The sequence below is a fragment of the Diplotaxodon limnothrissa genome, linkage group LG23 (assembly GCF_057381915.1).
Source record: "Diplotaxodon limnothrissa isolate DT_005_m linkage group LG23, D_limnothrissa_male_GT1.1, whole genome shotgun sequence".
NCBI classification, from domain to species: domain Eukaryota; kingdom Metazoa; phylum Chordata; class Actinopteri; order Cichliformes; family Cichlidae; genus Diplotaxodon; species Diplotaxodon limnothrissa.
Window position 1 is genome coordinate 33,009,936 of NC_140617.1, and position 16,220 is coordinate 33,026,155.

The window sequence follows — 16,220 nt, forward strand, 5'->3', positions numbered from 1 at the left end:
ATTGTGTTGATAGAAATGTAATCAGGGTGTCATTACAAAGTCTGTCTATTCTTGTAGTATCTAAACTATCGCAATTTCACCAATGTAGCTACTCATAGCAGTTATTAAGAAGGGATCTGCCTAAAGACCTGCGAAACATCCAATATGCAACAACAAAATCATCACAACACATCTCGGGCTCACTTTTTCAGGTTCAGTATCTCATTTGTTGAATTAGAAATATGAAAATGTCATTTTTGGTAAAATGGTAAATGGCCTGTATTTGTATAGCGCTTTTACTAGTCCCTAAGGACCCCAAAGCGCTTTACACAACCAGTCATCCACCCATTCACACACACTGGTGATGGCAAGCTACATTGTAGCCACAGCCACCCTGGGGTGCACTGACAGAGGCGAGGCTGCCGGACACTGGCACCACCGGGCCCTCTGACCACCACCAGTAGGCAACGGGTGAAGTGTCTTGCCCAAGGCCCAAGGACACAATGATCCAAGCCGGGGCTTGAACCGGCAACCTTCCGATTACAAGACGAACTCCCAACTCTTGAGCCACGATCTGCCTCAGCACAAAACAGAAGCTCCTGTCAGACATCATAGCAGCAAAGATGAACAGGCACATGGCTCAATACCAGTCCCCCAGTGGTAATCGAAACAACTGAGGCCGTGACCCCCAAACTGGGCGAGTGGTTTATCAAGTGATCCCAGGAGCAACATCCAACATCTTTGTCCAGAAGAGTGCAGTCCTAGGAACAGCAAAGATACCCCGCAGGACCCTCAAGCTCCCAGGTCTCTTTTAGAGGACCTGAACATAAAAGACTGCCCGCGGGGCAAGTGTGGATTTTTTTTTATTTGGAAGGTAGAGCAGGTCATCCACTAACTGGAAGGTTGGTGTTTTCTCCCTGGCTGCTACAGTCTGCATCGTGAAATATCCTCGGGCAAGAGGAAAGGGTTGCTCTCTGATGTGTTCATCAAAGTGTGAATGCATGTGAATGTTACATAGAAAGTACCAGTCCATTCCTACACTGTCAATTTTACAAAAGTGCTCTTCCTACAGGTATATAGTAATTCGCAATCTAAATGGCTCGTGACTTCACTACATCTAGACGTCAGTTTAAAGGAGACATATTCAATACATTCCGAATGTGTCTCTAACACATTGTGGGGGCAGGGATAGCTCAGTAGGTAAAGTGGTCGCCCCATGATCGGAAGGTCGGCGGTTCGAATCCACTTAACGGCTACCCTGAGGTACCCCTGAGCAAGGTACCGTCCCTACACACTGCTCCCCGGGCGCCTGCTTAGTGGGCTGCCCACTGCTTCACTGAGTGAATGGGTCAAATGCAGAGAAAAACAAGTAATTTCCCCATGGGGATCAATAAAGTATCCATTATTATTAACATACTCACGTGGCCATGTGAATGATTATCATTATCAATATCTGTTGTAGCAACCAGAACTGCTCTGCAATAACTTGCAAATATCACAGTAGCCCTCATTTGTATAAAAGAGGGAAGGTGGCGAGTCAGTATGTTACAAATACATTCTCACACACAAACACAAATATCAACAGCCACAAACTTGGCAATGTATGCAGAAGTCAACATATAAATGTCTTACTTAGGCTGTAACTAACAATCCCAAAAGGAGATTATTTTATCAAAAAGTCAGATTGCATTCTTACCCAGATCTCAGAGGGCGAGAATGCTTTCTCGATACAGATGTGATTTACTTAGTGATCATCAATCGTCCTCCTTTCCTTTCTTTGCCAAGAAATTGTTACTTTGTAAGCTCTAGTTTAAAGAATAATTCCTTCCTTGCGTTTTATTTAACCGAATAATCTGAAAGACTATATTTTCCACTGCTGTTTCAATCTCTGTTGCACTATATGCAAAAAGCAAATGAATTCCTGCTGGGCACCTGCATGTTTCTCAGGTTTATTTGAAGATACATCCAATCTTTACAACCTAGAGTTCTAAAGAAAAATGAATGTTAATGGCACAGCAGTGATTTCTTGGTTAAAAGAGCACTTATAGTGCCTAGGATTCTGAAAGTATTAGCATAATGCAATTTCTTTCACTTTTTTGTACTAGCATAATGCAAACAAATATAACATAACACAAACAGTGAGAACAGAGTTTAGTTTATCAAGGTAAGATCCAATCCCCTGAGAGAAACAGCAGATTGACAGTCTGTCCAAAAGGAAACGATAAGGCTTATACAAGGTATAATGGAATTTAATCATAAAAGTGGCCACTTTCATTCAGTAAATATTATTTTTTATGAGCAAAAATACACACAAGTGCCACAAAATAAGTCTTACGAAACTTGTTTATGCCAAACATGGAGAAAATGGGATATTATTACGATTTGACCGTTTTAATCTATAACACCTGTGTAGATGGACACTCTGGGGTGATTTTTGCCATCTGCTTTCTGCTGATAGATGATGCATGAGTCAGAGGCTTGTTCGCTGCCTGGAGGGCTGGCCAGTGTGAAGAGACAGTTTGAGAACCAGGAGTTTGCCGCCTCCTCCTCTCAGTCTACCATCACCCAGGTTCACTTCCAGCAGAGATCTGTCCAGGTGAGACCATAAGCATGGTCAATACATATTCTATGTGTTGACAAGCTGTGATGATTTTAGATAAAACAAAAGATTAGTTATAGTTGTTATTTTCCAAGGAAATATATTTCATACATTTGCTTTTTATGATCAGATGTAATGGTGCATTTTAAGCCGTTTCCTCATCACAAGGGGGTAGTTGAAGGCACACCAGGTATCTGTCCACATTTGAATGTGGAAGAGTTTTGCACCAAACATCCGAATCTATGCAGTCCCAAAAGGAATTTTGGTATTTTACTGGTGCTGAGCCAGCAAAAAATAAAAAAATAAACCACTACACTATGGAATTATGTCACAAAAGCAAGAGTGGAAAATCTGAGGCTGAAGTATGTTTGTGATATGGACTGCGTAACCTTTCCTAAACTAATGAATTGTTAGAGATAGTGAAGGTGGCAGATGAAAGGGAACATTTTTCTTCTTCCTACATAACTTGGAAAACAGGGCTTCGCTGTCCTGTCTGATCACAAGCTCCGTGTAACGTGAGAAACGTGAAAACGACTGGATAATTTGAATTCTACTGTAGCGTTTTATTGGAAAACCTTTGCTGGCATTGCTGAGGTGTCGTGGCAGGTCAAATCAAAGAGGGCACCTTCAACTTTGCTTGTCCATGTGACTCTGTCATCCAGTGCGTGAGGAAAATGCCAGAACGTGTTACTAGCAGCTTGGGACAGAGGCCGGATCTCAGTGAAGTAAGGTCAATTCCGGCCTTTCATACATTTTTCCCCATCTGCTCATTCAGGCGTGGAAGCAGAGTGGATTCATCGAGCCACGAGGACCTTGCTGAATGCTAAATTTTACATAGTTGTACATGAGGGGAAATGTCTGAGTGTATTTCATCGAGTGGTTTTGCCTTTGCTTCTATGCAGCAAAGGCAAAACCACTTTCCCCTCAAGTTTTTTTTTTTTTTTTTTTTTTTGCACAGGTGTAATATTGAATGCGTGTTTTGCATCAGGAAAGCTCGCATTATGACATAAGTGGTTTTTGAAGCACAGAACCCCCTCCCTCCATGTATCTTTCATGTTAACAGCAGAGGATACAAGCTCAAATATCATCCATCTCTTTCATCTCCTTCAAAATTGCATGAATCACAGTGGAGGAAAAGGCTGATTCAGTTTTATACAATTTTTGTAATCTATTGCTCCAACACCAAAATCCTCCTTTGGCAGCATTCAAACTTAGCAGCTCCCTGAGAAGCAGCATAGTAATGGAAAAACATTTGTTACCGACCACAGAGGGGCTTTATTAACCTTTTTCATGGTCTAAAAATTGCTTCCGTCCCGCTGTTTCCAACAGCTCGCAGTCATGAGGTGATAAAACTTCTTTCTTAGTGTGTGTGTGGCTATTTTTTAGCTGTGGGAGTGTGTTGGCACACTGAGAGGGGTTCAGCATGTCCACATTCCCATTTTTCTGTTTGACAGGAGATGTCAAGCTCCTCCGAGGTGACAGCGAGAAGCAGTGCCAGAGAGCTCACCCCCACCACAGCCCTCTCTCTCGAAGAGGTATTTGTCATAAGTTATAGGGTAGCATCCTACCTGTAATACACACAGACCTTACTATTAATTCTTTAGTAAATGAGCCTTATACCGAGCCTTTTATATCTCATTGACTAAAAACAGTCCAAGGCTTGAGTGCAGTTGCCAGTATACTGTTGATTTGTCTTTTCACAGGCGAGCCACAATCAAAGAGTCCACCAGAACGACGCGGCTGCCAGTTACGGGAACCACTACAATGAAACAGGTTATTCTGCTCATGCCTTTTATACTGTGATTTACAGGTTTTTATCACAGCACCCCTTACGTCCTGCATAATAATAATTGTTCTCTCTACACGCTGAATAAGGGAAGAGCTCTGAAAATGAGATGGAGTTCTGATGATTTTATATTCAGTGCATAGCAGCAAATCTAATCAGGGCAAAGTCAGGAAAGTAAAATATTGGAAAGGGAAATTGGGCAATCACCACTGCATGGTTTCAGAAAATGAAAACTACTCAGGTTTTTAATGAAATGATTTATTTCTCTTTCCAAACCCCCTGAGCTTCCCCACTACGAATGACTTAATGAGGCAGCCTTCTTCTCGTGTCTAATTCAGTTATGCTTGTCAGAGGAGAGGACGTACCAAAGGTTTCCACTCAGGCTTTGAAGCAGCAGTATGAAAAAACGATTGAGGAAGCTACACCAGCCAAGGAAATTAAGGTAATGATGCTGTCTGTTTATCGAAATAGATGATAGTTTGGGTTGTTTATTAGGTATCAGTATGAGGATATGGCCACATCATGAAATCATCAAAAGGAAATTGCGCATGCCATGAGTTGATGGGGAATAAATTGGATTGGATAAAAGGCCTCATGTCATTACACAGCTGAAGTCTGACAGTTTCACCGTTAAAGAGAAACCCCAGAAAAACACACACAAAAAAGAACGGTCGCATTACTGTCTGCAGTTCAATGAGTATTTCAATCAACATGTGTCAGCTTTTGTGCATTTACATCCAAATTAGAATTATTTGCGTCTAGCTTTAACTTTTCCAATCATTTTCATTTGAGGTGTAAAATGTGCAACTTCTTAATTCCTGCTCAGCTTCAAAGCTTTCCTCTCCACTACTTTTCATTCCACAAAATCAACATATTTTTTCCAAATACGATTCTAACCTCACTGTTCCTCTCTTTGTGATGAAAACGTCTTGTGAATCATAGGTTGATGTGGATTTTGACAAGTTTCAGTGGGCACCAGTGAACCAGTCCTCTAAAAAATCTGCTATGACAAGATATGAAGCTTCTTCCACTGTAAAGACAGCTTCTGCTTCATCAGTAGCATCTGCTTCAACAGTGGCTTCTGAGGTGACAGACCATTTCCCTCCTCCACCCGCAAACCTGCTGCAGGTGTCACAAAAAGTCCCAGACCACATTGTCTCTCCTCAGCCTCAGGAGTCGACATCTCAACATAAGTATACTATTAACAGGGAACAGTACTTAAAACACAAGAGCATGGCTGAAATAAAGCGCCTCTACAAACACATACACCCAGAAGTGCGCAAAAACCTTGAAGTTGACATTTTAAGTCAGCTCAGTGAAACAGAAATGACAGAGTTGGAGAGCAAGGAAGGGGTGGGTGACGTCCAGCAGGTGTGCTATATGTTTGAAAATGATGGCAACAGCTCCAGTAAGTGTTCGAGCCCTGACAGAGAATACCTGGAGTGGGATGAGATCCTTAAAGGTGAAGTGCAGTCCATGCGCTGGATGTTTGAAAACAAACCCTTAGATACGATTAAAGACGATACCCCTGATGAGAATGATGAGAAGACTATTGCCCAGCAGGAAATCATTGCTGGCAAAGATGTCAGATACACAGCTTGGATGTTCGAGACGCAGCCTATAGACACTCTGGGCGCAGAAACATCCGATACAACTGAGCAATCGCAAAAACAGACCGATCTAGCAAGAGGAGATGTCCGTACTGCGACGTGGCTCTTTGAAACGCAGCCGCTTGATTATCTGAATAAGATCTACCAAGAAGATGAACAGGAGACGGATGCTTGTGTGACTAAAGACGTTACTGGTGGAGATGTGAAAACCGCCAGGTATCTGTTTGAGACCCAGCATCTGGATTGGTTGGGTAAAACAGAAACAATCGAGGAGAGTCACTTCCTCAACCTGAAGTCTGAGCTGGAAGAAATTAAGGGCAATGTGAAGACAACGTCCCGCATGTTTGACACACTGCCCATGTGTGTCATCAGAGGCGATTCAGGAGAGATGCTGGAAATCACTACCATTCGCAGAGAGGAGACAGAAAAAGGAGATGTGAAGACATCACGTTGGATGTTTGAAACCCAGCCTCTGGATATGATCAACAGAGACCCTGCCAAAGTAAAGCTGATATGTGGGATTTCCATGGAGGATAACATTCAAGGTGGTGTGAACAAAGGTAGATGGCTTTTCGAGACAAAGACACTCGACACAATCAAGGATGAAGAATGGGAGAGCTCAAAGAAGGAAAAAGATGAAATAATTGGAGCTGATGTAAGGAACCACTGTCTTGTTTTCGAGACTCAGCCTATGGATACTCTGAAAGATAATGCCAATGCTCGACCTTTACCCTCTGAGGAGATTGTAGGAGGTGATGTTCAATCAGCCAAACATCTGTTTGAAACAGTACCGATGGAAAATCTGAAAGAGCTGGTTGAAGTAGGAAAACTTAAGAAAACAATGGCAACAGAAGAAGAAAAGGGTGACGTGAGGCATCAAAGGTGGGTGTTTGAAAGTCAGCCCTTGGAGAATATAAGGGAGGAGAAAAAGGAGATTACAAGAACTGTGAATATTGAAGCGCTTGACAAAGGGGATGTGACAAACTACAAAGAAAGGTTTGAAAGCATGGATTTAAGTAAATGTGAGGGAATGCAGAAAATTCAGGTCGAAGGTGTCACAAGTGGCTATGTCAAGTCCAACAGAGTTCTCTTTGAATCAACCCCATTGTATGCTATGCAAGACAGCTCTGGCCATTACCATGAGGTAAGGACTGTGAGGCGTGAGGAGATTGTGAAAGGAGACGTTCGCAGTTGCAGATGGATGTTCGAGACGCGTCCTATTGATGAATTTGATGAAAGCATTAGTAAGTTTCAGATCATAAAGGGCATATCTAAACAGGAAATTGAGTCAGGGGATGTCAAAACAGCCAAGTGGCTGTTTGAAACCCAACCACTTGACACCATTCAATTTTTCGGTAATTTTGAGAATGAAGATAATAAAACTAACAAAAGTATTCAGATTGAGAAAGGAGATGTAAAGACTTGTAGGTGGCTATTTGAAACTCAGCCAATGGATGTTTTGTATGAAAAAGTGGATAAGAGTGAGTCCGATGTTGAAGAAGTGCAAAAAGGTGACGTGAAAACATGTACTTGGCTCTTTGAGACACAGACACTAGACAACATACGAGATCATTCAGAGTCAGAGACCATCCTGAAGACCTGCACTGTAAAGCAGGAGGATGTTCAGGGAAAAGACGTGCGGCTGGCTCGCTTCCTCTTTGAAACAGAGAATCTGGAAAACATCACTGGGGAGGACAGCAGCTCTTTCAGGAGAGTCACAGAAATCGACATCCAGTCCGGTGATGTTTCCAGGATGAAGTACATCTTTGAGAATTGCTCCTCTGACATTATGAGCTCCACCTCTGAGGAGACAATGCAGAAGCTGAAGGTGCAACAAGCTCAGGACCTCCAGAGGGGAAATGTGGTCAACTGCACTTGGAAGTTCGAGAACCAGCCGATTGATGCGATCCGTGATGAAGGCACTGAGGCAAGGGAAATTCGCACAGTAACTGATGTTCAGGGAGGTGATGTTGATAAAGGCCGCTTTATTTTTGAGACATTCTCTCTGGATCAAATTAAAGAGGAGTCCACTGAGAGTGATATTTCAAAACTCTCCAGTATCTTTAGAGATGAAATAGAGAAAGGGGATGTGAAAAATTACACCATGATGTTTGAAACCCAGCCTCTCTATGCCATCTGTGACAAAGAAGGCCACTATCATGAAGTAACTACAGTTACTAAAGAAGAAATCATGAGAGGAGATGTGGTGGGGGCCCGATGGCTGTTTGAGACAAAGCCTTTGGATTCAATTAGAGATTCTGAGGAGGTGTATGTTATTAAAGCTGTGACTGAGGAAGGTATCAGCAAAAAGGATGTTAGCTCTGCCAGGTGGAGGTTTGAAACGCAACCTCTGGACGAAATTACAGAGGAGATAAAAGTGAGGTCAAAGACAGTTGAAGATATCCAAGGCGGCGATGTGAAGAAAAATAAGCAGCGTTTTGAGACTGATGAGATGTCTCAAAAGTACATCAGAACTGTTAGCATGAGTGAAATCCAAAAAGGCGACGTTAGAGCTGCCACATGGATGTTTGAAACCCGCACGATTGATGAGATACGCAGTGATGGCGCAGAGTATGATGGCATGGAAAGAGTGACAAAAGAGGAAGTAATGAAAGGGGATGTCAAGCAGTCTGTGTGGCTCTTTGAGAAGCAGCCGCTTGATAGAATCAAAGAGAGTGATGGCACAGATCTTGTTGTGATAAAGGAGGAAATCCCACAGGCTGATGTGAAGACGACAACATGGCTGTTTGAAAGCACTCCATTTCATGAATTCAATGAGAGCAATGTGGAAAAGACAGAGATAATTGGTAAAAGTGTCAAAGAAACACTTGAGGAACTTTATTCTCAGAAAATGGTGGACTCACAGGGTATTCTTATTGAAGCGGATGAGATTGGAGATGTCCGCATGGCAAAGTATAAACTCATGAACCAGGAGACTCCTCAGATCCAAAAAGAAGAGATTATTAGAGGGGATCTGAGCAACATAATGATGAACCTCCTGAACCGCAGGGAGACCACTGAAAGGGTCATAACTATCGACGAGGAGGAGCGTGGGGACATCAGCACCACTGTGATGCAGCTATTCAACCAGGAAAGGGGAATCAATGTTGAGAAAGAGGAAATTATCCGTGGTGACATTCAAGAGGCCATGAGCAATCTCCTCAAGAGGGAAGGCTCCTCCAAGCGTGGCATTCTGATTCAAGAGGATGAGAAAGGAGACGTTAGGATGACTATCTACTCTCTTTTAAATAAGGAGGAGAGGGCTGGCATGGAAAAAGAGGATATCATTCAAGGAAATGTCAGCAAAACTCTTTATCGCCTTCTCTCCAACTCAGATGGAGAAGACTCTAAAAAGATAAAGGTTTTAGACACGGAGCGGGGTAATGTCAGCTTTTACTCCACATGCATTGAGTCCGGAGCTTTGGATTACCTGAGGCAGCTCCAGTATGAATCGGATGAACTCCAAGAAAAAGTCCAAAAAGAGCGCATTATAGGCAGCGACATCGAGGAGACCAAAATATTGCTGCGGAAGAATCAGCAAGAGATCGGTCGCACAGTAACAGAGGATGATATAGTTCCTGGTGATGTGCACAGCATTGTTAAGGTTTTTATGACAGAGCCTACTGTCACATACAGAAATCTAGAGAAAAAGGACATTGTTAAAGGCAACCTCAGTGCAGCTTTGGATTCACTGACCCAAGCCATCAATCAGAAAGTGGTAATAGAGAAAGAGGAGGTGGTAAAAGGAGACATACCCACTACTATGAAGTCTCTGGAGGAGGCCCAGAATCAAGCCAAAGAAATGGAAAAGCCTGAAATCATCAAAGGAGACATCAGGGGGGCTCTCGAGTCACTGGAGAAATCTGCGTCCAGCAAAACTGACGCAGCTGTTGAAGATTTAGTGCCAGGTGATATTAAGGGCACCTTGAAGTCCCTCGAGGAGGCAAAGCAAGCTGTGAAAGAGGTGGAAAAAGAGGAGATTGTTAAAGGAAATATCCACACAGCCATGCAAAGTTTACATGAGGCATCAAACGAGAAAAAGGTTTATCAGCACCAAGTGAGCGAGCAAGGTGATGTTAAAGCCACCATCCAGCTCTTGCTGCAGCCAACAACGTCCCCAAGAATGCAACACAGAGGGAGCCATGAAGGGGATGTGAAAACATCCATTAAATCGCTTTATGAAGGACAGGAGATGACACAGGTGGAAAACGAAGATGTTGTGAAAGGTGACGTTCAAGGGACAATAAAGTGCCTAATGCAAAAAAAGCAGTATTCAAAACCCAAGCGCATGTATCCTGCCAAGAAGGGAAAAGCGCCCATGCAAAACACATTAACTGTAAAACAAGAGAAGCATGAATGTGCACATGAAGTTAAGAGCGAGAGTGTTGCAGTCAGTCCAGCCCCCGCTGTGAAAAACCTCTCTCTGAGTGGTGAGTCACAGAAGCACACACAGAAGCAGCATGAAAACAAATCGTTGAAAACACAGGTAATAACCCAAGAGGACCGCTCTGTTACTGTAGCCAAAACAGACAATCCTGCAGGGGCCTCTCAACTGAAGAGCACGAAAGAACAGAAACAGAAAATACAGGCAACCAAGCCTGTTATGATAAAGAATAAACAAATGATTAATAAAGATCAAACAGATGTGAGGGCTGCTGATGTGTCGGTGGTGAAAGAGGAGCAAAGCACATCACAGGCGAACATTTCAAACAGGCAAATGTGTGAGACAAAGACGATCAAACAGGTGCACACTACGGTGACGGAGAAAACTGTTGTGCACAAGCAAAATATAACGGAGCAGGTGTCAATGTGTCAAAAGCAAACAGAAAATAAGGCTCTCGTACAAAAACAGAACGTAAAGAATATGAAGGTGGATAACCATAGCCTTGACATGAGAGGGAAAGGTGTGAATAAAAAGCCAGTGAAGCCAGAGATTCACTTTCCCCCTCCTCCGTCCTCGCCGCCTCCCCCATCAGAGTCTGAGCTCTCCCTCCCTCCACCGCCTTCACCAGTGACTGAGAGCCCAACACCCCCCATGTACCGGCCTTCGATGATGAGGCAAGACAGCGACCTCCCTCCCCCACCTCCACCGCCTCCACCTCTTATGGAATGCATAAAGTCTGAGCCCGAATTTTTCCCTCTTCCTCCACCTCCTCCACCACCACCCTCTGCGAGCGCACAAGATTTTCTCCCTCCACCTCCCTCACAGCAGGAGCTTAATGCAATGCCGCAGCCTTCCCCTGCAAGGCCAGGGAAACCCATTAGCAGACCTTTATTCAAAGTGCCCAAGCAACCAGAACCACAGCAGCCCATACAAGTTAAGCCCAAATGGCAGAAAAAACAACCCACTCCTCCGCCGCCTCCACCTCAGCTCCCTCCTGAGCAAGAAAAAGCTGTGTCAACAGTCAAGAAAGTAGAAGCTAAAGTTAAGGAGGTGAAACAGGAAATAACCCAACAGGTTGAAATCAGCAATCAGACTGAGTCAACAGCAATGTCCCAGACAAAAGTATCAAGCATTCCAGTTGCAAAATCAGTCCAAAAGCAAAGCCCACAGCCACCTAAAAAAGTATTTGTTCCTCCAATTAAACTGCCTCCAACTCCAGACCCTGATTCAGCATCCAAAGCTAGACCTTATGCTCGCAAATTTAAAACCCCACTCATGTTTGCAGAGGAAAGGTACCGCCAAGAAAGGCTGGAGAAGGATGAAATGGAGAGGAGTAAAGTGAATACCCCCACTTCTCCCCCAAGTAATATACAGTCATTTGATGCTAATGCTCAGCATCCTGCAGCAGAAAACACTGAGAAAAAAGTAGATATAGCGACAATAGAAAAGGCCGAAAAAGCTAAAACTGTTTCCAAACAAGCAATAGCGGTCCAGGACATGCCTTCTAAGAAAGCCACTTCCCAAATCCCTTTGAGCAAACCTTTGATCTCAGTGGTAAATAAGAAAGCAGCTGCTGGATCTTCAAATGTTTCCAGACAGCAATCCTCGGAAAAAAATCTAGCCTTTGCCGAAGTTAATAAAAAGGGACAAACTACATCCGCCAATCAGACTGCTTCTGTTTCTCATGCTCACCATGAGGTTTTACAAAATGAAGTCCAGTTGTGCTCGAACTTGGCCACTTTTTCACTCCAAGAGCAGCAGCAGATTATTAAGAAATCTAGCACCAAGTCTGTTACTGCCACACAGGGAGCGGCCCATGAAAATGTAGATCTTCAAGGCCAGGTCACATTGAAAGCTGAAGATGTAAGGAATATTAATGTGCCTTTGACTCAGGTGGAGAAAATTAGTCCCCCTCAACCCACTAAAATTCCAAAGGTGACTCCAAGTTTCAAGGTAAAAACCTTTAAGATGCCGGTGGAGAAGAAAGAAGAGAAAAGTGACAGTTTGGGACAAAAGAAAAGTGAAATGAATTTACAGCAAGAGAAAAGTAATGTGTCACAGAAAAGTGAAACCAAAGTGAGTCTGGAAGGCAACCTGCTAATTTCCACGAGAACTGAGGTGAAAACAGAAGTGAAAGGAAAAGAGAAAAAAAGCCAAGTGACCCAACCTGTGAAGGAAGTTGAAGTAGACGTTCACACAAGAAAGGGAAAGCAGGTGCAAAAACATGAGACAGAAGTAAAACTGTCGCCATCAGTTACTGTGTTAACACCCAAGGTGGCTAAGATAACATGTGAAGCAACCCAACAGGGACAAGGCCATGTAGCTGTCTCCCACAGTCAGCAGAGCGTGAAGACAGAGGAGATTCAAAGACAAGAGGAGGTGGTTGTGACTGAGAGTGTGGTACAGCAAAGGCTTCAGAGGCAAGAGGCTGTTCAGATGCAAAAACAGCAAATGAAGCTGCAAGCGGTGGAGATAAATAAAACTCAGATCAAAGCAGGAAAGTCAAAAGGTGAGCCTAAGGATGTGTCTGTGAAAGGGGCAGGCAAAATTTCCCACAAAGACGAGGCTTACCATGAAGACATCACCGATTTAGAGAAATGCACTGTAACTCATAAGCTGCTCACTCAAATGAAAGAGCTGGAGGGCGCGCCAAGCAAAATAGACTCCAGCACTGTCAGGACGATTTTAAGTGAAGTCCCTGACTGGATAATGGGCTCAGATGAGAAGAAGAATTTAAGTGAAATTGCTAAGCAGCAAAGCAAGAAAAAGTTGAAAGAGATGATGGTTTATGTCAAAAATATAATTGAAACAAAGCTCGCATTTTTTGAGAAAAACCTGACAACAGTGGAAAAGGAGGAAAGAAAAGACAAAGACAACCAGCCCGTGCCACCGCCAGTGCCTCCAAGACCAGAGAAGAAAGTTTTCGGTGGGGCGACTGCAAAGATATCAAAGATAAGCACTGGCTCCTCCAGTGCTGAAAAGAAAGTAGTGGAAGAGAAAAAGTCCCCTCAGGAGAACAGAGTGCATAAGGAGCTGAGTGAAGGAGCCGATCACAGGGTGTCCTCTCCATTAGCAAGCATCCGCACTCCATCTCCTACTTTTATTAGTATTGAGTCCAGGAGAGTTGACTCGCCACTCAGAGTGACACCTTCTCCTCCACCCTACAAATCAATCGGAACCCCTCCACCACATCATGGCAAGTCACATACGCCTACATCTACCTTTAGCAGGGCCACACCTTCTCCCACACTGAGTCGCTCAGAGAAGCTGGTGAAACTGGGGGATGCCACATCAAAGCTTTCTCACATTATCACCCTTCCTCCTCTCGTGCCAGTTCCCGAATGTTTTGCTGCTGAAAAAGAGCGAACATCCCCGTTTAGAGACAGGGAGACCCTCATTGAGAGAAACGAGCAAGGCTTGACAGATGTCGCAGAAATGGTGGATTCCATGATGACAGTGAAGGATAAAAAGTCTTTCTTTGAGGAGGCCCAGAGAGCGGAGGTTAAAAAGATGTACATCCGGAAGGATCCAATAGATATCCCTGAGCGGTTGGGACCTGATAGTGAGGAAGTCACTGAAACCGTTGCCATAGATATTCTTAAAGAGGATCTCCCTAGAGTTGACTTGTCAAAGCTCGTAAACAGATTTGAATCTCCGAAACCAAAAGTTTACACCAGAAAAGATCCTATTGTAATAGCAGAGAGGCTGGGGAGTGACACAGAGGAAACAGAGACTGAACCACATGCGCCAAGAACCGAAGACATCCCCACACTCAATGTCAAAGCAATCAAGGATGTGTTCGAGACGGGAGAGCATAGTTCTCAAGCAGCCAGAGAGCTTAGAGAACAAATAGAAAGAAGAGAACCTGAAGCAGCCTGCTCCGGGCAGGCGGGTCACTCTGAAGCGACATCAGTCACTGAGCAATTCTGCACCATTGATAACTTTGGAAATATGACAAGACAGATGAAGAGCGAGGTGCATTCTGGGAGTTCCCTGACCCGTGGTAACCCTCCGTCCTACGCAGACGTTGTGAGGGGAAGAGTTCCTACTGTTGCTGTGCCCCCTGAGGCCTCCTCCGAAGAACTGCTGAGAAACTTCCAGCAATCATGGGCTGAAAGCCAAGGAGTTTTCCAGAACCTGGGCTTCAGTGTCATGGAGCAGAGGACTTCGCAGATTATAACGCACCAGCAGCAGAGTGTCGTGACGGGTAAACTGAGCTGTGGCATGAGGCATGATGGGGTGGTGAACATGCTTTGTGTGGGGAATTTTTAAGGAATCGGCTGCACTGTGTGGAAAGATAAAAAGCATTAACTTTCAGAATGTGTTTTTCTAACACTTGATTTTCTTTCATGTGTTTTCATTTGTCAGAAAGGTTAAAACTCACTGTTTGTATCCTGGCAGTTTTATGCTTTTTAATATTCACAGGTTACATTTTGTTCCTGTTTATCCACATGTCTGCTGTGTGAAACTAGCAATGATGCTAATATATTGAACTAATATATCTCCTGCCTGGGTGTGAGATGCTGTTTTTGTCTGTGAAACAACAAAGAACCGCCTGAAAACTCATCAAGGAAAAAACAAACAACAGCTTTAATGTGAATTCTTTTCTTTTCTGAAATGGATTCACCACATGTCAGTGCTTCCTTTTTCCAACATCGTTTTTTGAATCAACATTTTTTCATTTCACAGCATAAGATTCCCAAATAATCAATAATAATAATTATTATTATTATTCATATTTTTATTGTAATCATGACATCTAACACAAATATAAAATTTCTCTCCCATTTTGAGAACTCTATTAATATTCTATGATTAAGAAGATCGGAAGAGTTTTATTAACTTTTATTAACTGTTCAGTTTATAGTTAACAAACTCAAAACAATCAAGCAGAAACAAACAAAAGGATTTGGACTGCGTTCAAGTAAACACAGTCGGGTCCGAGATAAATCTGAAGGATGACTAAAATAATTATAATTGATAAAAAAAAACATCTACTTATTAGCTTTATGAACTTTGCTAAAAGTTTTGCTTTCTGCAGCTTTTCCAATCCTTTATTTTATTATCATTTGTTTTTTTGAGACTAATAGAAATCATTTCTCTATTATTAGTTACAGATTACAAATTAAAATGTTTCCTTCTCTTTTGCAGAAAATTCGAATTCCAGAGTCCGAACTGTGCAGGGCATGTCGGAAGAGAGTGTACCCCATGGAATCTCTGATTGCGGACAAACAAAACTTCCATAAAAGCTGCTTTCGCTGTGAGCACTGCAAAGGCAAACTAAGGTGGCGCTACTTCACACAGCAAACGCATTCTTTGCCTTTTTATTTTCCTCTGTTTTAACTTGTCTACTTTCTTTAAAAAAAAACAGCCTTGGCAACTACGCCTCTCTCCATGGACGCATGTACTGCAAGCCACACTACAAGCAACTGTTCAAGTCCAAAGGAAATTATGACGAAGGATTTGGACAAAAACCACACAAAGAACTTTGGAATAATAAGAACACGCAGAACTCTGTCATGAAATCACCGTCACCTGAAAAGAAAGTCATGGATTCCAAATATTCCACTGCTCACAGTACCTTAGCCACCCAGGATTATGATGGAAGCAAATCAGCTGATGAGAGCAAAAAGCCCACAAATAAGATTTCCGTAGTGTGGCCTCCCCAGCCAGATTCCCCTAAAAAATCCTTTGCAATCGAGGAGGAGTTGAAGGTGGTTAAGCCATCATGGCCCCCTAAGGAGGGCTCAGCTCAGGAAAACGAGCACCTAAATCAGCCTGTGAAGTCCTCATTAAAAGACACCGTTGCTCCTTCAGCTGAAGTACAAAATGGACTCCAGGAAAATAACAAGGTGCATGAGA

At 43.2% G+C, this 16,220-nt stretch overlaps 1 protein-coding gene across 1 annotated transcript in view; it reads left to right on the plus strand.

Moving 5' to 3' along the window:
• The window catches only part of xirp2a (xin actin binding repeat containing 2a), a 34,687-nt gene extending 18,894 nt beyond the window's left edge, over nt 1-15,793 (plus strand). Inside the window, exons 3-9 of the mRNA XM_085348437.1 lie at nt 2,438-2,575; nt 4,033-4,113; nt 4,282-4,351; nt 4,703-4,806; nt 5,307-14,565; nt 15,510-15,643; nt 15,730-15,793. Coding sequence (XP_085204563.1) covers nt 2,438-2,575; nt 4,033-4,113; nt 4,282-4,351; nt 4,703-4,806; nt 5,307-14,565; nt 15,510-15,604 — 9,747 coding nt within the window. The 3' untranslated portion in view covers nt 15,605-15,643; nt 15,730-15,793. The remainder of the gene's footprint in view (nt 1-2,437; nt 2,576-4,032; nt 4,114-4,281; nt 4,352-4,702; nt 4,807-5,306; nt 14,566-15,509; nt 15,644-15,729) is intronic.
• Nucleotides 15,794-16,220: the final 427 nt, after the last annotated feature.